This window comes from Equus caballus, chromosome 8, assembly GCF_041296265.1.
Source record: "Equus caballus isolate H_3958 breed thoroughbred chromosome 8, TB-T2T, whole genome shotgun sequence".
NCBI classification, from domain to species: Eukaryota; Metazoa; Chordata; class Mammalia; order Perissodactyla; family Equidae; genus Equus; species Equus caballus.
In genome coordinates, this window is record NC_091691.1 from 852,836 (window position 1) to 880,510 (window position 27,675).

General features: G+C 48.6%; 2 protein-coding genes across 15 annotated transcripts in view; one reads left to right on the plus strand and one right to left on the minus strand.

Annotated features, from left to right (window-relative positions):
* Positions 1-325: 325 nt before the first annotated feature.
* MRPL40 (mitochondrial ribosomal protein L40) lies at positions 326-4,267 on the minus strand. Of its 2 annotated transcripts, none has more exons than XM_005613827.4 (4): positions 3,637-4,267; positions 2,969-3,052; positions 1,651-1,809; positions 326-764 (listed from the first exon to the last, which is right to left on the minus strand). In XM_005613827.4, the coding sequence occupies exons 1-4, from the start codon at positions 3,999-4,001 to the stop codon at positions 440-442; spliced, it is 933 nt and encodes a 310-aa protein (XP_005613884.2). In that variant the 5' UTR covers positions 4,002-4,267; the 3' UTR covers positions 326-439. The 2 variants fall into 2 exon arrangements, with proteins under 2 accessions (XP_005613884.2, XP_023503870.1); XM_023648102.2 differs by lacking the exon at positions 3,637-4,267 and adding an exon at positions 3,380-3,589.
* A 146-nt stretch (positions 4,268-4,413) lies between these two features.
* The window catches only part of HIRA (histone cell cycle regulator), a 90,920-nt gene continuing 67,658 nt past the window's right edge, over positions 4,414-27,675 (plus strand). For 5 of the 13 annotated variants that reach the window (XR_011441664.1, XM_023648071.2, XM_023648077.2 and 2 more), the window contains exons 1-2: positions 4,414-4,606; positions 26,625-26,687. Coding sequence is in view for 4 of the 13 variants with exons in the window: in XM_023648071.2 (XP_023503839.1) it covers positions 4,570-4,606; positions 26,625-26,687 (100 nt within the window). In the remaining 9 variants the exon portion in view is untranslated. Of the gene's footprint in view, positions 4,607-26,624; positions 26,688-27,675 lie in introns of those variants that run through there. The other 8 variants (XM_070275959.1, XM_070275958.1, XM_070275957.1 and 5 more) reach the window with 8 other exon arrangements.

Sequence of the window (27,675 nt, forward strand, 5' to 3'; positions counted from 1 at the left end):
TCAGCCTCCCTCCCCAGCTCAAAGCTGGCCCTGCTGATAATACAAGGAAGCTCGTGTGCTCCGTCTGCCCACTGGCAAGGCCCTGCCCCTGTTCTGCACACATAGCACACGGCCTACACGTCCTTCACCTTTGCTCCTCCAGGTCACTTTGTGCCTCTCGCTGGTGGAGCCTGCCCCACACAGTTGGAATATCCCTTTTTACTGGGGGGCAGCAGGCGACGTCTTGGTCATTTCTCCCCAGGACCTGGCAAAGAAGGGCAGTATCTCTCGCCCCCTTCCATCCTCAGGTGAATTAATTTCGACTCTAACATAAGACAAAGAGACACTTGATTAAACTTATATTTATTCACAGCATGCCTGATTCTGTGACAGGCAGGCTGGAGCCTGGGTCCGTCTGGCTCTCAGGGGCAATGTGTTCTGTGGACGGCTGCCTGCAGCTCTATCTCTTGAACTCCACCTGTGTGTATACCTTGGTGATGTCCTGGTACCTGCCTTCAGGGGGCTGGTAGTTGGAGACCGGTGGCGTGTAATCTGGCCCTTCTCTCTCAAAGGGGAACAGACAGGGGTCCCGCTTGATGGCCTCCTCATGGAGCTCTGGGGACATGAGTTGTAGCTCCTGCAGAGCTTCCTGCTGGGCCTCAAGCATGGACCTGATGGTGTCCCTCTCCATCTCATGCTCTCGCTGCTTGTACAGGGACCACTTCTTCAGGAGCAGAGCTCTCCGCTCGCCTTCCTCAAAGGGGAGCTCTGTGTGAGGCCGCTGTCTGGGAACACACAAATCCAAAGGTGGGAAGCTGGGGAGCACTGACCTTCCTGGCCAGAGAGTCTCGGTAGTCACATATGACGCAAGCCTCCCATTGCCAATCACAGATGGAACTTAGGAAAGAAAGTGGGAGTTTGGGACAAATTAAGGAATGGAAAGTTGAATGTTGTGGCAGCTGCAAGTGATGCTGGAAACCAGTGCCATTTGCTTTACATGAAATAAGAAACAGTGATGCTCTGAGAAGACTAGTAGCACTTCCTCTGCCCTAGGCAGAGACTACCTTTGGTGAGAGGGGACTTTGGAGAAAAGTGAAATAGTGTTATGAAAATGGACACCAAAATCCCAAGGAGTCAAGAGCCCATATCAGCCTTTGGGTACCAAAAAAGCACCTGCCGTGTCCAACTTGTAAGTAGAAATGGTATACCTTTTTTTTTTTACAAGAAGGAAGCAACCCTGCCAACCCTCATGCAACACATCCCAACTGTGAGCATTTGCATCATAAAGCAAGGGGCCAAGGGTTTTCTACCATCAGGATGGGGCAAGGGCTGCAGACCCAAGGCCCAAGTCATCAGCCACAGCTGAAACTCCTCGTGCAAAAGAGTAGCAATATGAACTCCCGAGCAGTGCTGATAGGCACTCATTCAAGCATCTGGCCTGGCTTATCACAACTATTCTGAGTTTCTTTACCACATTCAGCCATTCAAGAGCACCACCCAGGAATGCTTTCTCCAACTCCCACAAGACACATTCACAGAGAAAAGGAGTCAGGGCCAAGTCAGCCCAAGCCTGCTCACCCCTTCCCATCACAGGCGTGAACAGCAGACAGAACTTCCTGAAGGTGATGGAACTCCTTTGCCCTGAGGAGCTCAACCCTAGAGGACCCTTACCGTGCTTGATCCAAGAACTTCACAGGTGTAATAAAATCTTCAATGGGAATTAGCTCCTGGCTAGCCTTTTCCAGTCGTCGGATCCTCTTTTTCAAACGGTCCTTTACTGCTTGGTCTTTTTTAGGATCTACCTTCTTCTTCTTTCGCAGAGGTTCTGCTCTGATGGATGAAGCAAACATTAATTTTCCTCTTCAGTCTCACAGACATGCTGAGAGACATGGAGCTAGGTAGAGTGCCCCAACTTATCCTGAGCTCTCCACTGGGGAAGGAACTACATGGGCCTGCCCGCATGAGCTGAATGTGGCAGGGAGACAGCCTCCACCCCAGGGTCCTGGTGAGAAGTGTGTGAGCCCTGTCAACCCAGGAAGGGGTGAAAAAGCTTCATGGGGCGTCAGGGTATAAATTAAGGGGAAGCACTCATCTTTAGTGCTGGGGTTGAGGTATGCCTTGGGATTGCACTGAAAAGTGAAAATGCCAAACTGATAAATTAGAAGCTCCTTACTCACATTTTAAATGGATTTGTGATTTATAAAAATGATTTGAGTAAGACTAAAAGAGACAGTATAATAAAAGTTACTGGCATGTCCCTATTTACTTTCTGTGATTTCTTAACCAATTTCCCCATCCTAGAGCATTGACAAAAGTCTGATTTACTCTCAGGAAAACATCTCCTATGGTGATAATTTACTATTAGAATAATCAAATCATCTAGCATCAAGACCAAATTTTAGGAATCAAGTCCCTAGAAAGCATCCAAAGTCACAGGTGGAAAAACTAATCCTCGCATCTCCCCCACCTCTCTAGGGAATCAGAAATGGAAGGCCCACAGAGAAATAGAAGTTTATGCTGTGCCCTTTAAAACACAAGAATCCCTTCAAAGCTAATTAATTCTTATTTAAACTCCTGGCTTTTTTTGTCTTTTGTTTTTGCTGAGGAAGATTCGTCCTGAGCTAACATCCGTTGCCACTCCTCGATTTTTTGTACGTGGGACGCCTCCACAGCAGGGCCGCCGAGTGGTGCAGGTCTGGCCGGGCTCCGACCCCGCAAACCGGGCGCAGAAGCGGAGCGCGTGGCACTTTAACCACTCGGCCACCGGGCGGCCCTATATAAACTCCGTTTACATGTAACATTTGTTTTCTGATTACAGACACAGCGGTATTCCATAGAGAGAGTGTTGAAATGGCAGAAAACCATCTGCCTAAATTTGAGAAATTATAGGCGATTAATTCTGCAAACGTCCAGTAGTCTTGCTTTGTTCTGTCCAAGTGCACATCCGTCCCCACTGACACCCACAGAGGCCAGGCCCACGGCTGAGTACCTCATGGGAACGAGATCCCAGAAGGACAACAACGAAGCTCGCCGGCGGGTGTCTCTAATCTGTGTCTGCCAAGTTCCCAGAAGCCTGAAAGAGACGAGCATTATAAATACCTGATTCTCCCCCACTAAAGAAAAAGAAGAAAAATTTACGATGCCCTCAAAACCTGGGGTACGCAGAACTGCTGGATGTGACAGCAAGGTGACATGTGGGAGGTCCTTCCAAATCCCCCATTCGCACCAGAGGGCACTCGGGCAGGGGCCCCGCTGGCCAAGGCCCTGGCATTTTAACCCACAAGAAGAGGCGCAGTCAGCTAGCTATCCGTGGACAAGGGCGGCCCCCGGGCAGAGGATGCAGGCCAGGTCCGGCCTGCCCGCACCGAACCCCCGCGAACCAGCCGCGGTCCGCACTCACCAGCTCCCCGGGCGCAGCACGCGCGCGGAAGCGCCCAGCGCCGCGGCCATGGCCCCTTTGGCAGGCGACGGGCGGCTTCCGGGCGCGCACCCCTCTACGGTCCGGCCCGCGGTGCCCTACGAAAAAGTCCGGCCGTGCCGCCGGTCCGCAATCCCGCGTTCCGGCCCCGAAGAGCTGAGCCTCGCCTGGCCCCGCCCCCGACGCAGCCCCGCCCGTACGTCCCGGCGGCGCTTGGGCACGCCCCGAGCGCCTCGCACCTCGCGCTGCGCGGCGGCCTCTCCTTGGCCTGCGGCCGGCACCGCGGGATCTCCTCCGCCGCAGGCACGTCCCCGCCAGCGTTCCCCTCCGTGGTCGGCCTGCGTCCCTGCGAGGGCCAAGACCCCGCGGTGCGGCCGGAGTGGCCGAGTGGGTGCCCCTCGCCTCCTCCGGGCCCAAGTGTCCATGTCTGTGAAAACGCCCCGATCTCCCAATAAACACGGCCGCCTCGGGCTCCCCGTGACTCCCCCCGGGGCTGGCTAGGGCCCCCCGCATTCGTTCGAGCCCCGGGCGCGGCCGCCCCCCGGTGGGTGCATCCCGGCGCCGGCACGTGGCCTGGAGCTCGCGAGATGCCCAATAGACGCATGTTGATGAATGACGGAAGCTAGTTAATTAGCTGGACTCGGGACCGGCGAGGTGGAGCTGGTGAGCGACCGTGCACGCCGTTCCCGACCACGCCTGGCTCCTCCGGGCCGGGCTGCAACTCCAGGCCCGCTCGCCCGCCGCGCTCCCAGCCGACCCTTCTCTCCTCGGCCGTCGCGCCCGGGCCGGATCCGAAGCGGAGCCGCCCTGCCTCGCGCTGACCGCGGAGGAGCCGGGCGGCCCCGTCCGCGCAGGGAGCGGTTTCCCGCCGGGGCGATTTGGCAGGTGCGCGCCGTGACTTCCGGCGTTGCCCGGGAGCCGCCGGAGGAGGAGCGGCGCAGGGGATGCGGCTGTGGCGGCGGCGGCGGCGGCCGAGCGCGGGGGGCGGCTGTGGCGGCGGCGGGGGGCGCGGGCCGGCGATGGCGCGGCGGCGCTGAGGACGCGGGGCGGGCGACGGCCGGAGGGCGGGCGGCGCGGGAGGAAGCGGCGGCGGCGGCGGCGGCTCCATGGCCCGGGCGCGCTGAGGAACGCGGCTCTCGCCTCAGCCCGGCGGCGGCGGTGGCGGCCGAACAATGAAGCTCCTGAAGCCGACCTGGGTCAACCACAATGGTGAGTGCGCGCGGGGGTCGCGGGGGGCCGGCTCGGCAGTGGGCCGGGGGCTGGAGGCAGGTCGGAGCCGCGTGCAGGGCCTGCCGCCCGCTCCCGACGCCCGGTGCCCGGGCTGCGGGACAGGCGGGAGCGCACTTTGCCCTCGGCGCGGGGAGCCCCGCGAGCCCGGGCACGTGCTCCGCGCGGCGGGGCGAAGGCCGCTCGCCCCCGGCCTGGGGCTGAGCTTTCGCCGCCCACCCGCGCTTCGTGGCGGGGAGCGGCCCTGGGCGCCGCCGGCTCCTGCCGCTCGTCTGCCTCTGCCGGGATGTGCTCGGATGGTCCGGTGTGTGAACCAGGGGGTAGTCCTGTGGCCGTTCGGTGGCGGGGTGAAGACCTGAGATCTGCACGTCTCTGCCGTGACTGCCCCTGCCGAGGCCTGCATCTGGTGACAGTGCCTCCATTTGGGGGACTGTGGCTCAGGGCTGAGGTGCCCCAGCCGAAGGAGCCGCGTTTATGCTGAGCTGGGGCGTTCGGGCGACTTGGGTTGGGGCCTGTAGAGCACAGGTGCTCTAGGAGAGGGCCTTCTTTGACGTTGTGGCAGTGGCCCAAAGCGCTCCCTGGGGATGGGCTCTTCCCGTCCTCCGGTTGGGAGCAGACCCTGGGGCAGAGAAGCCCGCGGTAACCAGTGGTTTTGTCCTAGCTCTGCTCTGCTGGCACAGTTGCTGCGGGAGTTGGCCTTTGCTCCCCAAGGAGGGGAGGGGAGGGGAGCCCCCATCTCCCTGCTGGCAGCACTGAAGCCCAGGGAGCTCCCTCCAGCCTAGGACGGTAGCCCTGCGTCCAGCGCCTCTCTGATTCTGTCTGGTTCCTTATTTCTACTTTGCAGTGCGACTAGAGGGAGCTACAGTTTTCTTTAGAGCAAGTAGAGTGGATGCTCTTGCCTTTTTTATACATCTAGCTTTTTAGTTTGTGACTTGATCCCATGATGCTTTCTACTATTGTAACTAAACTGAACTGAACATGTCTGTGGTCTCTTCGGTTGGAAGTGCTCTCTCCTTCCATCTTCTTGTGTGACATCTTTCTCATTTTTCAGAGCCCAGGTGACGTCACCTTTTCCTTTTGTTACCATTTCTCCTGAGTTATTCCACTAACTCTGTCCCTGTGGGTGTACTTCCCATATGCCCCCCAGGGCAGGGACTGCCTCACTCCCCCCTGTGTTCCCTGCCACACACTCAGCAACGCCTTCTATGTAAAAACTACATGGCAAATGTTGGCTAACACAGGTAAGAAGATTAATGTTTTCATAATTGACGAAGACACAACTAGGTTCATGGTGCATGAAAGCAAAAATGGTGAGCTTCAGTTTCACTTCTGCTGTGTTGATCTCCAAGAGCATTTCTGGATGTATAGTGTGCAGATCTTCCCCTGGAGAACTCGCCGAACGTTCAGTAATTATAGATTGTGGTGTTTGTAAAGTAGGGAAGGAGAGGTTTTCTTATGAACTAGTTTGCTGTGTAAGTGAAGGTCTGAAGGAATCTTTATTTCAAAATGCTTTGCCTCGATCAGTATGTGTGAATAGTCTACCCTTCTCCAGTCTCTCTTTTGCCTTCTGTCATATAATTTCTAAATTCGTGATAGTCTCCTTTGTAGAATACAAGTTTTATGCTGTGTAAGCCTAAGTCAGTCAAGATGCTTAAGTGACTGTCTAGGTACAAATAAGTGAGAATTTGCAGCCAGGCCAGCAGCCAAACATCCCAGCCTGGCTAACATCTGTTGCCAATCTTTTTTTCCTCCTCCTTCTTTTCCCCAAAGCCACCCAGTACATAGCTGTATATTCTAGTTTAGTTGTAGGTCCTTCTGGTTGTGCTGTGTGGGACGCCGCCTCAGCATGGCCCGAGGAGCGCTGCTAGGTCTGCGCCCAGGATTGGAACTGGCAAAACCCTGGGCCACCGAAGCAGAGTCCGCAAACTTAACCATACAGCCACGGGGCCGGCCCTGGGACTTAACTTCTTTTTAACTTGTACTTTGTAAAATTTCCCTTTTTTTTTTAAATCTCCTGAAATCAACCCCTGTCTCGTCTCATTGAGTGTTCAAAAGTACTGTCAGGGGAAAGTACCACTATTCTGAAGGACATGATGATGGTCTGGGTCACTACTGAGCAGTCCTTTAAAGACGAGTGAATGGTGGAAGCTGTTGAGGGCAGGGGCTACTTAGCCACAGTGCTAGGTAGTGGCCAGTAAAATCGAGCTTACTTTGGATTAACAAACTAAAAAGCCCGTGGTGATTTGGCGCGTGCATCATTGCTCTTTCTGGCTTCCTGACTCTGTATTCATGTCTCCCAACTCATTTTGCAGATTGAATGTATTTGTTCAGGTGTCTGAGAGTCCAAAGAGGAAAGGAGCAGAGAGCCCAGCCTTTTCCCCATGGTGGTGGGATCCATTCAGACAGAGTGGAGAGGGCAGCTGGAATAGAGCAGGTTGAAGGCAAAGGGAGAACTATTTTGGGGGGGATAGGCATACTTTTGGTCTTCATTTTCCTGGTTGAAAATAGTGGTAAGACCGTTCCTCTAGGGTAGGGTTTCTTAGTCTCAGCACTGTTGATATTTTGAGCCATATAATTGTTGTGGGAAATGTCCTATGTGTTGTAGGATGTTAACAGCATCCCTGGCCTTGACCCACCAGATGCCAGTAGCGCCCCACACACACCCAATTGTGACAACCAAAAATGTCTCCAGACATGGCCAGTGTCCCCTGTTGGCCAAAATCACCCCTGGTTGAGAATCACTGCTCTCAGGGGATCAGTAAGTTTATAAATCTTAAAGTTGTCACATCACAGTGAAATGAGCCTTGACCATGACATCAGACTGGCTTTAAGATGCCATCATTCATTAGCTGTAGATTCTTTGGCTTGTGTCTTTACTTCTGGCCTTGGTCAAGCTAAATAAATATAAAGACTCATTCCTATCATTTCACTCTGTAGCCAAATATAGACGACTGTCTTAAATTAAGATGTATAATAAGAGCTAATAATACTTATCACTTATATAGAAGCTATGTGCAGGGCACTGTTCACACACACACACACGTTTTACTCTGTGTTCTTGGATATAGTATTTCTTATATATTTAATTTTATTTTAGGCTTGGCTAAAATAAGGTTAATTTCTAATTTAGGTTATGACCATATATTAGTCAGAGAGTGAAAGTGGTTGGGGTTTTTAGTTGTAGAAAACATAATTTGTTTAGAAAATTTCATTGAGATTCATAGTTCTTCCCATCCCTCGGCCTTTGTTCCTGAGAGTTTTTTCTGTAATTCTCATTCCTGGGCGGACAGCACTCGTGCTCAGCTCTTCAGTAAAGCCTGTTCTCACTAGAAGGGCCGAGACTGAAAGCAGCCTCTTCCTCCTTTGGCCTCTGGCTCATGCTTAGATGGGAGTGTAGGGGAAAGGTGTTTGGCAGATTTTCAGTACTGGGATAATTGATCAGTTAATCACATTGCTTTATGGTGTGTTTTTCTCCTGTCCTGTGATTGGATTATTTTTTTTTCTATCCTGTCTCATTCCAGAAAGGATTTTAAGACACACTACTGAGACATATACTGCATCTGGATAAAAATAAATAAGTCAGCTTGAAGGGGAAGTGTGGGCAGGATGAATGTGGAAAGGGCCTGCACAGCTGCTGGAGGGGCACTGCAGACCAGTCTCTGAGAACAGGCGGGGCGGGATCCTTACGGTGATCCGTTATGATTACAGTGGGCGTTAAGATAAACTTCGCTGTTGCTCTAGATCAGGGGTTCTCAAACAGGCCAATGTCTGGAGACATTTTTGGTTTTCATAGCTGAGTGGGTGAATGCTACTTGTATCTAGTGGGGAGAGGACAGGACTGCTGCTGAACATCCTGCAGCATGTAGGACATTTCCCCACAACAAAGGATCATTGAGCCCAAACCGTCAGTAGTGCCCAGTTTGAGAAACCCTGCTTTAGATAAGGACTTCTTTGTTGTTATTTACCTTTTTATGTATTTGTCTCATCATTCCAACTAGATTGTAATCTTTTGACGACAAGAATTTTGCCTTTTCTTTTCGAGTCAGACAGCCCTGTTCTTGAGTCTCTGTGCTCTGCTGCTCACTAAATATGTCACAGAAGATGTTTTTCATCTCTTTTCCTGATCTGTTAAATGAAGCCAATGGCACCGGCCTCACCTGCCACCTGTGAAGGCTCAAGAAATGCGAGCTCTCTCCACTCTGTCCCTCACTGTCTCACTGACCTGAAGGCAGAAGGTGAACTTAAGAAAATAACCAGACTACCTCTGAAGAGGATTCAGAAGAAAACTGGATGGGCTTTGCTTTGGAGGATACGCATGTGGATTTTTCACTGATTTATGCACCAAACATTGAACCCTTATGGAGAGAAGTTCTTTGGGGACTAGAGGAAAATAAGGCTATCCCTGTGTATGGAAAGCTTTGCGGTAGGTGGGAGACAAGGCGTATGCACCACATTCTAGAGTGCAGGGCAGATGGAAACCAGAGCTGCGTGAGTGAGCCACGATAGCCCCAGGGAGGACCGCCTGGTTAGTGGGTGTGCCCTTGGGCTGAGCCTTGACCAGAGAAGGATTGTGATGGCAGAGAAAGTGCTGCCTCTGTGGAAGCATCAGGAGCAAAGGCCTGGGGTTGAGAGCATTTAGGAGAAGGCAGAGCATCTTACGGAGTGAGACTGAATGGGGGAAGGGAGAATGGGGCTGGGAGGCACAGCCTTGAGCACCTTTCTAGAAGCTTGGCCTCCTTTCTGGGGGTTGGGGGAGGGAAGGATTGAGGTTTCTCAAGAGGCTGGATGTAACATCCAACCTGTGTCTCTGGAAGGCCCTGGAGGATTTAAAAGGCAGTTCCCTAGGTCTTGGTGAGAGGTGATGAGAGAAACAGGAAGGTCACTGGTGGTGGAGGTGAGAAGGAGTGGGTAGGCACTGAAGACAGGGCCAAAGCAGGTGACTGTAGATTTGGGTCCCTTAGTATGTTGGAGAAAGAGTAGGCATGAAGGCTAGGAAATGGGATTTTCTTAAACATTTGTTTTAATCTAAGAAGTGATTGAAAAGATGTTTTCACTATATGAGCAGAATCGTAGTTATACAGCTGAGGGGGACCTCTGGGCAGCATCTGGCCTCGGCCGCTGAAGGAATTTGCTGCCATTGCACTGATCCTGTTGGTGACCTGGGAGAGGGGGCTGTGTCTGCCTTGAACCCTCCTTTTCCCCAGAGGTTGCTAGGCTACCCCATTCCTCCAGGGTGTTTGCCTATAGACTGCAGAGGTGTCTAGCACATTAAACATACATCTGGAATTAGCCCTGGGAACCCAAAATTGATGCAAGCACATTTTATCATCCTGCCAAGATGAGCAACAACACCTAGAGAGGTGAGTGGAGCCATCAGCAGTGTCTACATTGTTAAATAGCAGAAAGGGAATGTCGCAGATACTGTGGGTTGCCTGCTCCCTTATTCCTTTCCAGCAGAACCTCAGTTTTTTTCCCAAATATCTGCCCTCTTCTGTAGGCCAAGCTGCCGGGGCAAGTCTTGATAGCCCTAAGCTGGTGTGTGGGTGAATACCTGGGATTTGTTGGGGAACAGACATGCAATGCTATTCCAGCCAGTAAGACTGGGATTGGGTGTCTGCTCAGGGCTCCTGTGGAATCGAGTAAGAAGAGATGCTTGGGAGAACCATCTCTCTTCTGCTGGACTTCACTAGGTCTGCACGAGGCAGCCAGCCTGTGACTTTGAGAACAGGGCTCACACTGAGGGTGACAGGAGGGGAAGATGGAAGGACGTGACTTCTTAAGCTGCTAAATTAATGAACTCTGAAGCTGACCCATCTCAGGACTTCTTATATGAGTTAGTAGCTTACCCTTGAAGTTTTCTATGACTTGCAGGAGAAAGAAAATAATCCCTAGCAGTACAGCTTGCAGATGGAAACTGAGGCTGAGTGAAACGAGGTGACCTCTCCAGGATTACATTAGATGAAAAGGGGATGAGTTGGGCTTCTCACCCAGACTCCAGTTAGAGCTCAGGCTTACTCGTTCTAATTACCAAGTGGTGGTCTCTGTGCTGAGGTTGGCCACCTCTGTCTTAGAGAGCTTCAAGAAGGAGCTTTCAGAGACCATGTGGTACAGCTTGGTATTAGGAGTCCCCTCATGCTTTGATATTATTGTCCTATGGCTGCTTCTGTAGCCACTCGGAAGACCTTGGGGCTTCTAAGCTGGCAGGTTTCTCTTGAGGTGTACTTGACGGCCTTCTCTGGCTTTTGGTTTTCGAGAGTTCTCCAGTCATGGGGTATCAACAGAATGCTTTCAGGAGGGGCAGGGTGGGGCTTGTGCCCCAGTCATGGACTTTGAGTCTTCCCCATTGACCTGCTTGAGCCAGCTAGGTCACATGCCCTCTGTTACACAATCACTGTTGCCTGCTGGCTTAGATAGGGGAGGGGTAAATACCAGAATAAAATTGGGGTTCTGCTAGGGACCTCCCCACTGAAAGCAAGCTTTTGGAGGGCAGAGGCTCTGTCTTTGCTCATGCTCTAGCCCCAGGGCCTAGGACAGTGCCCGGCACTTCCTGCAGTAGGTCCTCAGTAAATGTCAAGTGAGTGTTGAATGCTGGAGGAAACTTGACAGAGGATAGCTTGTGGACGGGCAGCCCACAGTGTCTGCTACCCTTGGCTGGTAGAGTTGGCTTGCTTCATAAAACTTCCTGTTCATCCTGGCTCGCTCTTTTAATAGATCAGACTTTCTGGTGGAATCACTGGGAATTCCAATGATTAGAGGAAGCGTTCTGCCCAAGCGCTTACCCAAGGAACCATTTACATAATTGTGTTTGGAGCTTTCCGTTTTAGGAAGGGGAGTAGATGAAACAGAACAGATAGCAAATGGTTTAGAACACTCCCGGCAGAAAAAAAAAAAACCATTTAGGTCAAAATTTGTTGCTTTTAAAAGCAGTACCTGCCTTGATGCGTTAACCAACCTAGAACAAGTCACAGGGAAGCTACCCTGGCCAGAGCCACCGTGGTGAGGGACAGACAGAAGAGGCAGCAAGTCTCATTTGAGGGCCAGGAATAGGCCTTCATAGGAGCAGACTCATGGTCTGCTGTATCCTGCAACAGAAGGTCCTGCACATAGAGACACTCAATAAATTCGTCATTCAACAAATAATGAGTGCCAGTTGTGTGCCAGGGGCTACAGGCCGTGAACCAACCAGCATTCCAGAATCTGTTGAGGAGTAGCATGTGATGCATTCTAGCCAGTGAGAATGAGAGGGGTATCTGCTGGGGTCGTCCTGTGTATGCTAAAAGGGAGGTGTAGGAGAGGAGTGTACTGGGGAGACAGACAGCAGACATCATAAACAAGAGCAGTTACAGGGAGCGCTAGGTAGGAGAGTGGGGAGAAACAGCAGACAGAGGTGAGGAGCACTGGGGTAGGGGTGGAGCATGGGAGAATTTTAAATAGGGTAGTTTGGGAAGGCCTGAGTGAGAAGGTAACGTGTGACAAAGACCTCGTTGCAGGAAGCAGACTGTGAGCTGGAGAGTTTTGCATGCAGGAGAATTATCAGAGAGTGCTCCTGGAATCCCACCTGCAGGAGAGTGAGGGAGGCAGGACTGGGCAGGGAGAAGTTGAGCTGTAATGGAAGTTCAAAAACCACAGCCAACCCCATGGGGGCTCTGCAGCTGGGATAGCCCTTCAGAGTTGTTCTGAGTTGTGGTGAGGAGCCCAGGCCTCATATTCCCACGTCCACAGTCATTGGGCACTGGCTGTCCTGCGGAGGGGGCTTGACCTTGGTCGAAGCAGTTCTTCCACTGAGGGCAGGTCCCACCTGGAGAACAGCTCAGCTGAGGGCTTTCACAGGCGGCCAGCATTCCTACAGCTGGCACATCCGTTCATTCCTGGAGGGAGGGGACCTGGACAGGGTACCAGGGCATCCACGACAGGTCTGATGGAGGTGAGGAAGGCAGCCATCCGAGCATTCCAGGCAGAGAGAACAGCGAGAACCTGCCTGGCGGGTTTGAGGAATAGCAGGAATGTCTTGTGATTGGAGCGAGACTGGAGCAATGCAAGGGCAAGAGCACAAAGAGGTAAAGCAAGAGAGAAACAGTGAACAGACTGGGAGGACCTGGTTGGCTGCTGGAAGCCCTTGATTCTCAGTGTCATGGGAGCAGAGGATCTGACTTGGGTCTTAGAGGTTGTCTGGACTGCTGCATTGGGACTAGGCTGGGTGTGGGGGCAAAGGAGGGAGCTGGGAGACCCATGAAGAGGCTGTCACAATGATCCACGCAAGAGATGACTATGGTTTGGACCAGGGTGGCAATGGAGGTGATGGTCCTAGTGAGATATAGTTGGATTCTGAGAGAGTGTGTGTGTATACTGCACACACACATATTACTCTTTCGGTATAATTTACATAGGGCAATGCACAGACCTTAAGTGTACAATTTGATGAATTTTGACAAATAGATACTCTGTAACCTATTCGCCACTCAAGATTATAGAACATTTGTATCTCCCCAGAAAGTTTGAGTTAAACAGATATGTTGCGAAGGTAGAGTCACCAGGGTAGAATGTGGACTGTGAGACAAGGGAAGGCTAAAGAGTGACTCTTGTGCCAATAGCAGAGTTGGTGTCCACTGAGATCAGTGAGGCTGTGAAAGGAGCAGATAGAGAGGAAGAGCCAGGATTCAGTTAGATGGCCTGGGCCAAGTGAGGCCACCGCACAAGGCCCTCCCCAAGCATCAGTTGGCTGAGTGGCCTCTCTGCCTTCTCCTGCTGGAAAACAGTAGAGGTCCATTCTAGAGCTGTTGTTAAGGAACAAGACAAATATCTTTGTTTTTGTGACAATTGCTAAATATAATTATACTAGGATACTTCTTATGATGTATGTGTGGATCTGGATAATGATGCATTTTGTGATTTAATACTTTTAATTTGTAAAATGTAAAATTCTTCTTCTTAGTATCAAAGTAATACCTGTTCAATTTAGGAAAAATTAGAAAATGCAGAAAGGAAAACACATTGTTAAAACTTTTTTAATGTGGTCTTTCAGACCATTTGGGGAAGAAAATAACTGGATGACTGGATGCTTTTTAGGAAAAAACACACATTTAGTGTACATACCACTTTATAAAAGTATCTGAATTTTTTAAGACCCTAGCCAAATCCCCAATACGATACCCGATCCGGTGTTTCTCTTGTGTAGCCTCCCTTCAGACCTTGCATTGCACATCTGACTGGAATAGCTAAAATGTTGCTGTGCATTTTCCACTTAAGTAATATTGTAGGTTTGTTATTTTCATTTCTTTTTTTAAAATTGAGGTATAATTGACATGTAGCATTATATAATTTCAGGTGTACAACATAATGATTCTGTATTTGTGTATATTGCAAAATGATCACCACAGTAAGTAGTTAACACCCATCACTATATATAGTTACAGAATTTTTTTTCTTGATGAGCACTTTTAAGATTTACTCTCTTAGCAACTTGCAAATACGCAATACAGTTTTATTAACTACAGGCATAACTCATTTTATTGTGCTTTGTTTTATTAAGCACTATGCAGATACTGTGTCTTTTACAAATTGAAGGTTTGTGACAACCCTGCGTCGAGCAAGTCTGTTGATGGCCATTTTTCCAGCAGTATTTGCTCACTTTGTGTCTGTCATATTTTGGTAATTCTTGCAATATTTCAAGCTTTTTCACTATTATTAAGTTTGTTACAGTGATCAGTGATCTTTGATGTTACTATGGTAATTGTTTTGGGGTCCCTTGAACTGCACCCATATAAGGCAGGGAAGTTAATCGATAAATGTTTGTGTTCTGACTGCTCCACCAACACCCGTCTCTCTCCCTCTCCTCGGGCCTCCCTATTCCCTGAGACACAAACACAACCATTTTGAAATTAGGCCAATTAATAACCCTGCAATGGCCTCTAAGGGTTCAAATGAAAGATGAGTCACACGTCTCTCACTTTAAATCAAAAGCTACAAGTGATTAAGCTTAGTGAGGAAGGAATGTCCAAAGCTGAGATAGGCCAAAAGCTGGGCCTCTTGGGCCAAAAAGTTAGCCAAGTTGAGAATGCAAAGGAAAAGTCCTTGAAGGAAATTAAAAGTGCTGCTCCAGTGAACACAGGAGATAAGAAGGCAAAACAGCCTTATTGCTGATACGGAGAAAGTGTTAGTGGTCTGGGTAGAAGATCAAACCAGCCACAACATTCCCTTAAGCTGAAGCCTAATCCAGAGCAAGGCCCTAATTCTCTTTAATTCTACAAAGGCTGAGCGAAGTCAGGAAGCTGCGGAAGAAAAGGTTGAAGCCAGCAGAGGTTGGTTCATGAAATTTAAGGAAAGAAGCGTCTCCGTGACGTATAAGTGCAGGTGAAGCAGCAAGTGCTGATGCAGAAGCTGCAGCGAGTTCTCCAGAAGGTCTGGCTAAGATCATTCATGAAGGTGGCCACTCTAAACAACAGATTTTCAGTGTAGACAGAACAGCCTTGTATTGGAAGAAGACGCCATCTAGGACTTTCGTCGCTAGGGAGGAGAAGTCAGTGCCTCCCTTCAAAGCTTCAAAGGACAGCCTGACTCTCTTGTTAGGGGCTAATGCAGCTGGTGACTTGAAGGTGAAGCCTGATCATTTATCATTCCAGAAAGCCTAGGGCCCTTAAGAATTGTGCTAAATCTACTCTGCTGTGCTCCATACCTGAAATGACAAAGCCTGGATGACAGCACATCTGTGTACAACATGGTTTACTGAATATTTTAAGCCCACTGTGGAGACCTACTGCTCAGAAAAAAAGATTCGTTTCAAAATGTTACTGCTCACGGTCGCCCTGACCTGGTCGCCCAAGAGCTCTGATAGAGATGTGAACGAGATGAGTGTTGTTTTCATGCCTGCTAACACAGTATCCATTCTGCAGCCCATGGATCAAGGAGTCATTTTGAAATAGATCTCGTAAGGCTCTAGCTGCCATGGATCGTGATTCCTCTGATGGATCTGGGCCAAGTAAATTGACAACCTTCTGGAAAGCATTCACCATTCTAGACGCCATTAAGAACATTTGTGATTCATGGGAAGAGGTCCAGATAGCAGCATTAACAGGATTTTGGAGGAAGTGGATTCCAGCCCTCATGGATGACTTTGAGGGTTCCAGGCTTCAGTGGAGGAAGTAGCTGCAGGTGTGGAAGTAGCGGGAGAACTAGAGTCAGAAGAGGAGCCTGCGGAGGACTGAACTGCTGCAATCTCCTGACAGACGGACGGGTGAGGAGCTGCTTCGTGTGGACGAACAGAGAAAGTGGTTTCTTGAGATGGAATCTCCTCCTGGTGCAGATGCTGTGACGATTGTTGAAACGACAACCAGGGATTTAGAATCTGACGTAATCTTAGTTGGTGAAGCAGCGGCAGGGTTTGAGAGGATGGACGCCAGTTTTGAAAGAAGTTCTCCTGCGGGTAAAATGCTGTCGAACAGCATCGCACGCCGCAGAGAAATCATTGGTGAGAGGAAGAGTCAGTCAGTGCGGCCAGCTTCACTGTTGGGTTATTTCAGGAAATTGCCACAGCCACCCGAACCTTCAGCAACCCCCGCCCTGATCTGTCAGCGGCCATCGGCACCGAGGCCAGACCCTCCACCAGCAAAAGGATCACGACTCTCTGAAGGCTCAGATGATGGTTAGCATCTTTTAGTAATAAAGTACTTTTTAATTATGTACATTGTTTTTTTAGACATAATGCTATTTTACACTTAATAGACTACAGTGTACGTAAACATAACTTTTATATGCACTGGGAAACTGAAAAATTCGTGTGACTCGCTTTATTGCAATATTCCCTTTATTGTGGTGGTCTGGAACCAAACCCTCAATATCTCAGACGTTTGCCTGTATAATTTTCTTAATTGTGATCATTGTTAATCTAACAGGATTTACCCCCATGGGAATGTTATTCTTAATTGCTGTTAATTTTCTAATGGAACTGAGTGGAAGAGATGATTATATTTATGGAAATCCATTTTGCTGGTAACTTTTAAGGAATATCTCTGTTGTACAAAATTAGAGAAGAAAAGAGTATGAGGAAAGAGATAGGGACTGTTACCAAAATTTTCCTGATTGTGTTTTGGCAAACGCTGCGGGAGGAGTGATTACGGTCTATAAATGATATACATGGCACTCTCTTCTCATTTAGTTCGTGGCCAAGGGAAAAAAAACACGGTTGTATGATTGCTACAACTTCCTTCCTTTGCTATGTTTTGAATCTTTCAGCCACCTGACGCCTATGAGATGTCATTGCTTACTTACTTAAGTAAGTAGTGCTTACTTAAGAAAGCTGGAGAAGCTTTTGTGGTTGAAAGTGGTAGAGACAACAGCAGGAGCAGATGGCTCTGTGAGCCAGCCAAGGCTGTGCTTCCCACCTGCAGGTGGTTGGTGACATCTGAGTCCCCACCTCAGGAGATGAGGAGTCTGCCTCTCGAAGATTGGGAAGGTAGTGACCCTGAAAGTATGTTTGAATTTGGGACCTTTGACACAGGTTTCCTCCAGGCATTAAGAGCAACAAGTATTTATTGAGAGCCTACAATGTGCCAGGCCACAGCTCTAGGTACTGGGAATGACTCCGACTAAAACAGACAAAAACTGCTGAGCTGTTGGAGTTTACATTCTGCCAGGTGGGATGGACAGACATAGAATAAAAGAAATTATATAATATGTTAGAACTTGCTAAGAAAAAAACAGATAAGTATTAGGGAAATTGGTTGTGCCAGGCTGGGGAAGTGATGCTTTCAATACTTCTAAGTATGGTAATTAGAGTAGGCCTCATGAGAGGGCAACATTGAGCCAAGACTAGGAGGTGAGGAAGGAGCCGTGGTGGGTATCTGAGAGAAGAGCTTTGGTGGAGGAAAGAGCCAGTGCAGGGTGCTGGCTGGGAGTGCTCCCAGTGCAGTCTAGGAACAGAGAGGAGGCAGGCACTGGGCTGGTGATTGGAGTGTGTGTGGCGGGGGGTGGGAGGGCCAGGAGATGAGGCAGAAAAGTCGTGGCGGGTGCGGCTATTGTGCTGGGCCTGTTCTCCTGTCTGAGGGACAGACTTAACTGATGAGCAAATGGCAGGTGGAGCAGGTTTGGGTGGAAAGATTAGGAATTCCATTGCGGGGAAGTTAAAGATGAGATGTCTGGTAGGCAGCTGGATAGAGGAGTTACCTGCACGTTAGAGTGCTTAGGTGCAAGTGTTTCTCCAGAGAGATTGCTGGTTGAGGAGTGTGCACATTATCACCTGCACAAGAAAAGAATCAGTTTTGTTATAACAAGCACTGGTGTTTTGATATTTACCTTTAATACCCTTATATTATTACACACACATATATATAGTTGTTTAAAAATTGACCTTATGTATATATGTGTTTATTTCTCATTGAGATAATTGTAGATTTGTGTGCATTTGTATGAAATAATACTGAGAAATCTGTTGTACACTTTGCCCAGTTTCTCTCAGTGGTAACATTTTGCAAAACTACAGTATAATATCACCTTGACATTGACACAATACACCTGTCCTATCCAGATTTCCCTGCTTTTATTTGTACTCATTTGTGTGTGGATGGATGTTTAGTTCTATACAGTTTGTCACCTGTGTAGGTTCATGTATCCACCACTACACTGAACAGTTCCAACACCTTTTATAGCCATACCCACCTCCCTCCCGTGCCCTTCCACCATATGTGTGTGTGTGTGTGTGTGTGTGTGTGTGTATTTTTTGGTTTGGTTTTGGTTGGCATTTTTTAAAGTTGTGGTAAAACACACATGAGATAACATTTACCATCTTAACCACCTTGTAAGTGTCTAATTCACTAGTGTTAAGTATACTCACATTGTTGTGCACTGATCTCCAGAGCGTTTTCATCTTTGCAAAACTGAAACTATGTATCCATTAAGCAACAACTCCCTATATTCCCCTCCCCCGAGTCCCTGGCAACCACCAGTCTACTTTGTCTCTATGAATTTGACTACTATAGAGACCTCATATAAGTGGAATCATACCGTATTTATGCTTTTGTGACTGGCTTATGTCAATTAGCATAACGTCTTTGAGGTTCGTCCATGTTGCAGCATGTGTCAGAATTTCCTTCCTTTTTAAGGCTGCTTGATATGCCATTGTATGGATATACCAGTTTTCTTATCCATTCATCCATCAGTGGACACTTGGGTTGCTTCCACCTCTTAGCTACTATGTATAATGCTGCTGTGAATATGGACGTACAAATACCTCTTTGAGATCCTGCTTTCTGTTCTTTTGGATATGCACCCGGAAGTAGAATTGCCAGATCAAAGGGCACTTATATTACATTTTTAATTTTTAAGGAACCACGCTACTGTTTTCCATAGTGGCTGCACCGTTTTCCATTCCCACCAGCAGTTGTTATTTTTTTCTTCTTCTTTTTTTTTTTTTTTGATAGTAGCCATCCTAATGGATGTGAGGTGGTATCTCATTCTGGTTTTGACTTTCGTTTCTTTGATAGCGCATGATGTTGAACATCTTTTCATATGCTTGTTAACCATTTGTATATCTTTTTTGGATAAATGTCTATTCAAGTCCTTTGCCCATTTTTGAATGAGGTTTTTTGGTTTTCATCATTGAGTTTTAGGAGTTCTCTAGATATTCTGGGCTTAATCCCTTACCAGATATATGATTTGCAAATATTTTCTCCCATTCTGTCAGCTGCCTTTTTATTCTGTTGATAGTATCTTTTGAGGGACAGAAGTTTTTAATTTTCAAGAAGTCCAGTTTGTCTATTTTTTCTCTTAATGCCTGCACCTTTGCTGTCATATCAGAGGAATCACAGCCAAATCCATTGTTGTGAAGCTTTTCTCTGTGTTTTCCTGTAAGAGTTTTATAGCATTAGGTTTTACATTTGGGTCTTTGATCTCTTTAGAGTTAACTTTTGTATGTGGTGTTAGATAAGGGTCCAGCTTCATTCTTTTGCATGTGAATATTCAGTTTTCTTAGACTATTTGTTGAAAAAACTGTCCTTTTCTCATTGAATGGTCTTGACACCCGTGTCAAAAATCACTTGACCACATATGCAAGGGTTTATTTCTGGGCTCTCTCTTCTATTCCATTGGTCTATGTGTCTGCCTTCATGCCAGTAACACACTGTTTTGTTTTCTGTGGCTTTGTTGTAAGTTTTGAAATCAGGAAGAGTGAGACCGTCAACTTTGTTCTTTTTCAAGATTCTTTTGGCTATTCTGGGTCCCTTGAGATTCCATATGAACTTTAGGATGGGTTTTTCTATTTCTGTGAAAAATGTCATTGTAGGGGCAGGCCTGGTGGCGCAGCAGTTAAGTTCGCACATTCCGCTTCGGTGGCCCAGGGTTCACCAGTTCATATCCCGGGGTGGACATGGCACCACTTGGCAAGCCATGCTCTGGTAGGCGTCCCACATATAAAGTAGAGGAAGGTGAGCATGGGTGTCAGCTCAGGGCGAGTCCTTCTCAGCAAAAGGAGGAGAATTGGTGGCAGATGTTAGGTCAGGGCTAATCTTCCTCAAAAAAAAAAAAAAAAAGTTGTAGTTTGAATAGGAATTGCGTTAAATCTGTAGAGTTTTGGGTATTATTGACATCTTAATGAGATTGAGTCTTTCAGTTCATTGAACACAGGAATCTTTCCATTTATTTGTGTCTTATTTAATTTCTTTCAGCGCTGTTTTCTAGTTTTCAGTGAAAAGTCTTTGCCCTCCTTGATTACGTGTATTTCTAAGTTTTGTTTTGCTGAGGGAGATTTGCCCTGAGCTAACATCTGTTGCTGATCTTCCTTTTTTTGTATGTGAGCTGCCGCCATAGCATGGCTGCTGACAGACAAGTGGTGTAGGCCCGTGCCCAGGAACCGAACCTGGGCCAACAAAGCAGAGCATGCCAAACTTTAGCACTAGGCCACCAGGTCTGGCCCTCTGAGTATTTTCTTAAATTCTATTTTTTTTTTTTAAAGATTTTATTTTTTTCCTTTTTCTCCCCAAAGCCCCCCAGTACATAGTTGTATATTCTTCGTTGTGGGTCCTTCTAGTTGTGGCATGTGGGATGCTGCCTCAGCGTAGTTTGATGAGCAGTGCCATGTCTGCACCCAGGATTCGAACCAACGAAACACTGGGCCGCCTGCGGCGGAGCGCACGAACTTAACCACTCAGCGACAGGGCCAGCCCCTCTTAAATTCTATTTTAAATGGACTTGTTAATTTGTTTTTTGTATTTCACTGTTAATGTATAGAAATGCGACTGATACTCATTGATTTTGTATCCTTCAAGTTTACTAAATTTGTTTATTCTGTGGACTCTTTAGGGTTTTCTACATCATGTCTTTTGTACCCACCTTGTATTTTAATATTGTTCTGTAACTTCTTTTTTCACTTAATAAATGTTTTAAACATTTTCCCATGTTTCATTTTTAATTACAAATTTACCAAAATTTGTTAAAACCAAGTATTATTGGGCTGTACAGGAGAAGTGTTCCTAGGAACAACATACAATAGGTGAAGGCCTCAACTTCCCAAGGCTTCCATTCCAGCAGGACATGCTCATGGATGTTCCAGTCGACTCTGCCCAGTGAGCTGTCTGAGAGTAAAAGCCCAGAGACGGGAGCAATGGTCTTTGGCCGCTGAGAGCGCTGGCTACTCTTGTTTGCTTCTCTGGCCACCGCTCTCTACTTGGAGTTTAGGTTTCACGCTTAGGCCTCCTCAGGCATCTTTCCCCTGATGTGAGGAAGGAGGACTCTGCCTGACTGTACCCTGTCAGTTAGAGCATTCATGCCTCAGTCCTCAGATCTGCAACTCCCAGAGAGGAGACACTGGCTATCTGTTCTGCCTCTGGAGAGAGTGACAACAGGGTACTATGTGTGGACTGACGAGGGGTCTAGGAAGTCTGGGAGGGGTGACTTGGAGGCAGAGCCCCGAGGAGAATGGGCTGTGGCGGGTGTGCAGGGAGAGCATGCTGGCCACAGGTTCGGAGGAGATGAGGTTGCCTGGTGGCTCCAGGGTACAGGGAGTGTGTTAATTTATCTTTTGTCTCTATCTCTGTGCAAAGAAAGGCCAAACCCTGGAAGTAGTTGGGAATGTGTCTTTATCATTATGCTGTGCCACATGAAAAGTTCTCTAACTAGTCAAGCCAGACGATCCTTTTCCTGAGCTCCACCTCAAAGAGCCCTTTAGAAAAAGGTGGTCGTTCTCACTGGGGGAATGTGAGCCACTGTTTTCCTTGGGACTGAAAGATCTAGTGCTGTAAGGAGATGGGGAGCCAGGACCATGCTGGTGGCTTTGTGTAGGCCTACCACCATATTTCATCTGATCTGTGGTGCATCAATATGCTGCCAGTTACACCAGTCATGCCTTTCACCAAGGCGCATCCTGATCTCAGAAGTGTTCACATGTGGACATCTTATGCATCTTATGTATGCATCTTAGAAGCCACGTGATACAGCATCTTAATCTGTCTCATAAGGGGCTTGTAAGGGTGAATGTGTCCTCCCCATTTTGCAGATTAGAAAAGTGGTGTTTGGCGAGATTAAATAACTTACTCAAGGCTATATATATTGGTGAGCGGCAGAGCTGAGAATTCAACCCTGGGGTGTTTAATGCTAAAACCCAGGCCTATTCTCAACCCTCATTTCTGCCTTTCCCTGGAGCCATGAGGCCCCCTCCGACTAAACAATTCCCTTCCAGTCTTAACAACAAAAGCCCCTGCTCCACACGGCTGTGTGGAGCCACAGCGTGCATCTGACCTAGCATTCCCCTGCTTCAGAGGTAGCTGTAGCACTCCTCACTGGTGCCTTGCCGAGCCCTGTCTGTCTCCAGAGCCTCCGCTCTCTCCAATCCCAGGCTTCGCTCTACTCTACAGCATGTTGGGCTCCTTCTTGATTCCATTGCTTGTCCCTTCTACCTGAAATTCCCCTCCCACACCCTTCTGGCTGGCTTTTCCTCAACCTTGGGGACTCAATTGAATTGTGATTTCTGTAGGAAGCCCTGGGCTAAGGCAGGTTGCTTTCTACCTGAAGAGGCTTCCGTTGCTGGACTTATCAGTGAGGTTCATGTGATTATCTGCATTCTGGGAACTTCCTGAAGGCTGGACTGAGCCTTCTACATCTTTACTTTCTCACTGCTTAGCCCACTATCAGGCTCATGGTAGACAACCATAAAGGTGGATGAATGAGAAAACATCCTGTTCATCCTGAGAGTGGGTGTGGTGGGAGGGACTTGGGCTGTGCTTGGTACCTGTGCAGGTGAGCCCCTCAACCGGCCTGGCTTGGCTGTGTGTGCTCTTGGGGAGCCAGGCTGGCCTGTGACTTGCAGGTGAGTGATTTTCTTGTGCTTGAGGAGACATGGAATGCAGTGTCTCACAGACTTAAACAACTGAAAAGCACTCCAAGGGCCAGGTGGATGCTCCTCCCTGGTGGCCTACTCAAGACTGATGCTCAGTCAGGCAGAACGTTTTGGGTTAAAATGACAAATGCTCAGCTCAGGCTGGCTTAAGCAGAAAAGTGAATGAATTGGCATTTGTGGTTATTTCTTGTTTAACAAACTACTCCAAAATTTGCTGGCTTAAAACGATGACTGTTTTATTACTTGTTTGTGATTCTGCAATTTGGCGGGGCTCAGTGTGGAGAGCTCATCTCGGCTCCACACGGAATCTGCTGGAATGGCTCGAGCAGCTTGTGGCTACAGCAGCTCACCTGGATCCTGTGTCTGAAGCCTTGATTCTCGCTGTTGTCTGGGTTTTTTGACCCTCTCCATGTGGCCGTCTTGGGCCTCCTCTCAGCACAGTGGTCTCAGGGTGGTTGAACTTCTTACATGGCAACTGGCTTTCTCCAGAGGGCAAATGTTGAACTGCTGGACCTTTTATGCTTAAGCCTGGACTGGAGCAGCGTCACTTCTGTTACATACTGTTAGTTAAAACAGGTCACAGGATCAGTCCAAATTCAAGGGGTGGGAAGTGCACGGGACTGAGGTGTCCAAAGCAGTGGTCAGCATAGCAAGTCCAAGGGCCCAAAACAGGTCATCAGGACCTGGTGCACATGCATGCGCACTCTCACTTTCACTATGGCTCTTGCTCACTAATTTGCTTTCCACCTATAGGCTTTGCCTCATTTCCCTCCAGGCAGTGTCATCCTGACCCTCACAGCAGCTCCAGATGCACCCCCTCCCAGCTTCACCTAGAGGGGCAACACACCCCATGGTATTTAACACCTTGGGCTCTGGAGCCAGATATTTGGACTCTACCAGGCAGCTATGTAGCTTGGGCAACTTTCTTAACCTCTTGTGTGCCTCAGTTTCCCCCATGGCAAAATGAGGATGTCAGAAGTATTTACCTCAGAGGGCGGTATGAGATTTAGAGAATGCCCTGGGCTGTGCTGCCTGCACGGTTTGAGAGGCATGTCAGATGCTCAAGAGCATGTCATGGACTGGGGAGAAGTCGGTCTGGCTTTGGAAAGGCAGGGCTCCGTAAGATATGCCCCAGCATGGCTGTGGCTCTCCTGGAAGGAGCAGCTGGCTGGGACCTCCAAGGCCTGGCCTGGGAGCCCCCAAGTGGAGATGGCAGCGCTGATGGGATTGAGGCTCCCCCACTGCTGTCCTTGCCATGCTTGGAGACATCTGCTCTTCTGAATTTCACAAGGCTCTTAGTGGTGCTAATTGGTCACTGTCCTCTTGTGTCTGGCAGGACTCCGAGCCTCGGTCTTAGCACTAGGCACCCTGGTCTTGCCATTCTTCACAGCTGTTGGAGCAGTGATGTCTGCACGGCTCGAGGCTGGGCCCACAGTCCCAATTGTCCTTTCTTGTTTCCCAAGCTTTCCTGTGAGGTACTTCTTGCAGCCCAAATGGGCGAGAAACCCACCTTCTCACAACTGCCTCCCTCCTGGTTCCTCAGCCTATGGGAAGGTGTGGCACATTCTCAGTGGCAATGTGTTGGATGCTGTGGCTTATCACACGTGGCAGCCACCTGGCCCAGGAAGGGCATGGGTGTGCCAACGTGGGCCTGAGTGCATAGGCAAGAAAGCACCAGTTTGAACACTTCCAGTCCTTCTCACCTGTGTTCTCAGCACCTATCTTCTTTCAGCTCACCATGTATAGTTTTCTGGATTCTTCCCTTGAAGATTAAGGTGGACTAATTAGAGTCTGCCCTGTCCAGGATATGGAAGAATTTTTTGCAGGCTCTCTTACCTCAGGCCTCTGTGAGTGCACTCCACTGCTGGGTGTGGCTCTTTCAGATCTGTATAGAGTGCCCAGCTGTCTTGGGGCTTGTCTTGTGAACTCTTAGAATGAAAGCTCAGAGCGGACCAGGGCTGGATTTCCTGTGTTTTGGGACAGCTTTAAGCACACTGCATGTGCTCCAGGAAGGTGGTGAGCAGCTGCTTGGCTGAACTTAACCTCTTACTATAGAGCTCTGGCTCTTGTGGGCCTGTAGGTGACCAAGGGGCTCAGAGACCAGGCTAGAGCTACCAGCATGACAGGGGCCTGTTGTGGTAGCCTTTGTTGTTTTGGAATTCAGTAAGTACTAGAGATGAAAGAACATGTGGTGTGATTTCCAAACTTTCCTAGGGTTTCTACTTGCTTCCTGAGACAAACTAGGGCGTTTACATTTGCCACACCTGCTTGTTAGTGGCCTTGCACAGCTGTTTCCCCCACTACGATGTAATGACCAATGAGAAGGAGAGTGCATTTCCACTTGTCTTTGGAAACTCATGCTTGATTGACTGTAGGGGTGTGGCTCTCCAGAAGAAGGTGAGGTGAGCTGGGTGCCACCTGGAGCCCGTGCTGGCCATTGCCTTTTGGGTACCAGCATTTGATTTTCCACACTTGGATGGGAGCTCTGGAAGGATTTTCAGCTCTTAGGTAGCCACTGCCTGCCCCTGCCCTGCCCACACTTGCTGCCATGTGATTCTAGAGCTGGTAACCCTCATCCTAGTGTCCTTGCCACCTCTTCTTGGGTGACAGAGACAGTGTGTCCTCAACTAAGAGACTCCTTGGCAACAGCCCCTTGTCTGTATCAGCAGTTGCTACTGTTTAGTTCGTTGTCATGCATCTAATTTGTCACTGAACAAATATTACTGAGCCACTACTCAACAGGCCCATGCTAGAAGCTGAGGATGTGGTGATGAAGTCAGCAGTGATTGACATACCTCTCTTAGTCTGGAAGCAGACCAGGGAGCCAGACAGTGCCCACTGAGCAAAGGCCCCAGGATTACTTCTACAGTCTACTGGGTTTTGAGCTCTTCTGGCACTTTTGCCAGTCTGGTCCACCTAGCTAGCCATCCAGCTTCATGGGCTCCTGATGTGGGCCTGGGCCCTGTGGGGACTCCAAGAGCTAGTAGTCACAGCCCTTCCCTTTGGAGGGACTGAATGTCTAGTTGAACATAGGGCACATACCGTGGAGGAAGTTCAGCCAGAGGAAATGCCAAGAAGGGCGACTTTCTGTGGATTTTGATGTAGCACAAACGTATGGGAGGGCTTTTGGAAGCAGAAGCATGACAGGAAGGAATGCTGGTGTTGCATCCAGCCATGGGTCCTTCCAATCTGTGAGACAGCCGGTGGAAAAGCTGGGGCATGCTCCCTGCGTCCAGGCTGCCAGCCAAGTACAGATCCGTGGGAAGGGGAGATGGCTAGAGGTATAGCCCCTGTGACTCAGAGGTGTTGTCGTGAAGAGTTCGTAGCCTTTGCAAATATGCATCCCCAGAAGGTGGTAGGCTCCTGTCCCAGGGACCTCTCTATGACTGCCCAGGTATCCTGTGGGCTCAGTCGTTCCGGTGACAAAATGCTTTGTCTCCCTTAGAGACTTTCAGCTATTTATTGTCATTTGGTGAGTCTTCCAACAGTTTATACTTTAAAAGGTCACTCCATCTTTACTCACAAGTAAATTATTGGTAGCCTATTATTTTTTCCTAGGAGCAGTGATTAGGAATATTAGTTGAAGAACCAGTGTCTTAAAATTTTGAGTCTGTTACTATTCTCCTGTGAATAAAAGCCAAGGTAGATGTTGTGTGTGTCTTTTTTTTTCTTTGTTTCCAGGCAAGCCAATTTTTTCAGTTGATATTCACCCTGACGGGACCAAGTTCGCAACTGGAGGACAAGGTACGTTAATGGACTAACAGAGGGAACGTTCATAGCCCTGCCACCTTGCTCTGCTTCTCCTGGTTCCACAGTGAGCTGAAGAGAGAATACTTGTGTTTTCCAGTATGGATGTGATTGAGTTTAAAATGTACAGTTGTAATCTGTTATCTGAACAGATCACATCAAAATCCTTTTTTGGCTCTAGTGTGCTTTTGATGAATATTTTGGTAGTAGGTTTATCTTTCTAATTCCTATTTATTGAGTTAACATTAAAATCAGTTTTCATGCCCAAGCCCAAGCTTATTGAGCAGGGAGAGTGGCAGGTGGTCTTGTGGACAAAACCCCAGCCCCAGAGGTGAGGGCTCTGGGTCCTCATCTTGGCTTTGGCTGCGTTTTCTCATCTGAAAAAGGGAAGGAGGTGGTTAACTTACAGTCAGTCCTATAGTTATTAGGCCCATTTTCTGGGCTCAAAGGAATTCAACTGGGTTAGAAAGCAGATACACTGTGGGCAAGTAGAAATGTGCACACCATTCAAAAAGATGGTCCATAGCATTGTCAGTGTACTTCATCCAGTGTTTGTTGAAATATTGCAGTAATGTAGCTCTGTTTGGAAAGATAAAGTCATTTTTCAGGCCAGGACACCAAGATGTATAAATGATCACGCAAAGTAGCATTCCTGCGGAGCCCAGTCCTCTGTAGCTTCATCCCAGGGTAGGGTCTCTGTCCGGCTGAGGCCTCCCTGGACAGCACCTGGAGAGTGCCTCCGTGAGTTCTGGGTCCTCAGCCAGGTGCTGCAGGTTGTCTGTGGACTTCCTGCTGTAGGGGTGTGAAGGGAAGCCTTGATCTCTTTCCTGCATGCTGCACCTGAGAGGTGCCTACGAGTGTCACCTAGGACCGCTGGATTTAGCCAGGGGACAGAGTTTTCTCCTCATCCACAAGAAGAGGCGTATTTTCCCGACCTGCTCAGCTTAGCGAGGTCTAGGGGAGCTGTTTAGGAAGTATTTTTAAA

Bases quoted from the DNA above. Each gene is read 5' to 3' on its own strand.
- MRPL40 (XM_005613827.4), bottom strand. From the start codon at position 4,001: ATGCGTCTATTGGGCATCTCGCGAGCTCCAGGCCACGTGCCGGCGCCG. The intron at 3,053-3,636 runs GTGCGAGGCGCT...CGTCTCTTTCAG, and splicing joins AGGCCGCCGCGCAGCGCGAG to GCTTCTGGGAACTTGGCAGA. The intron at 765-1,650 runs GTAAGGGTCCTC...GTGTGTTCCCAG, and splicing joins AAGTTCTTGGATCAAGCACG to ACAGCGGCCTCACACAGAGC.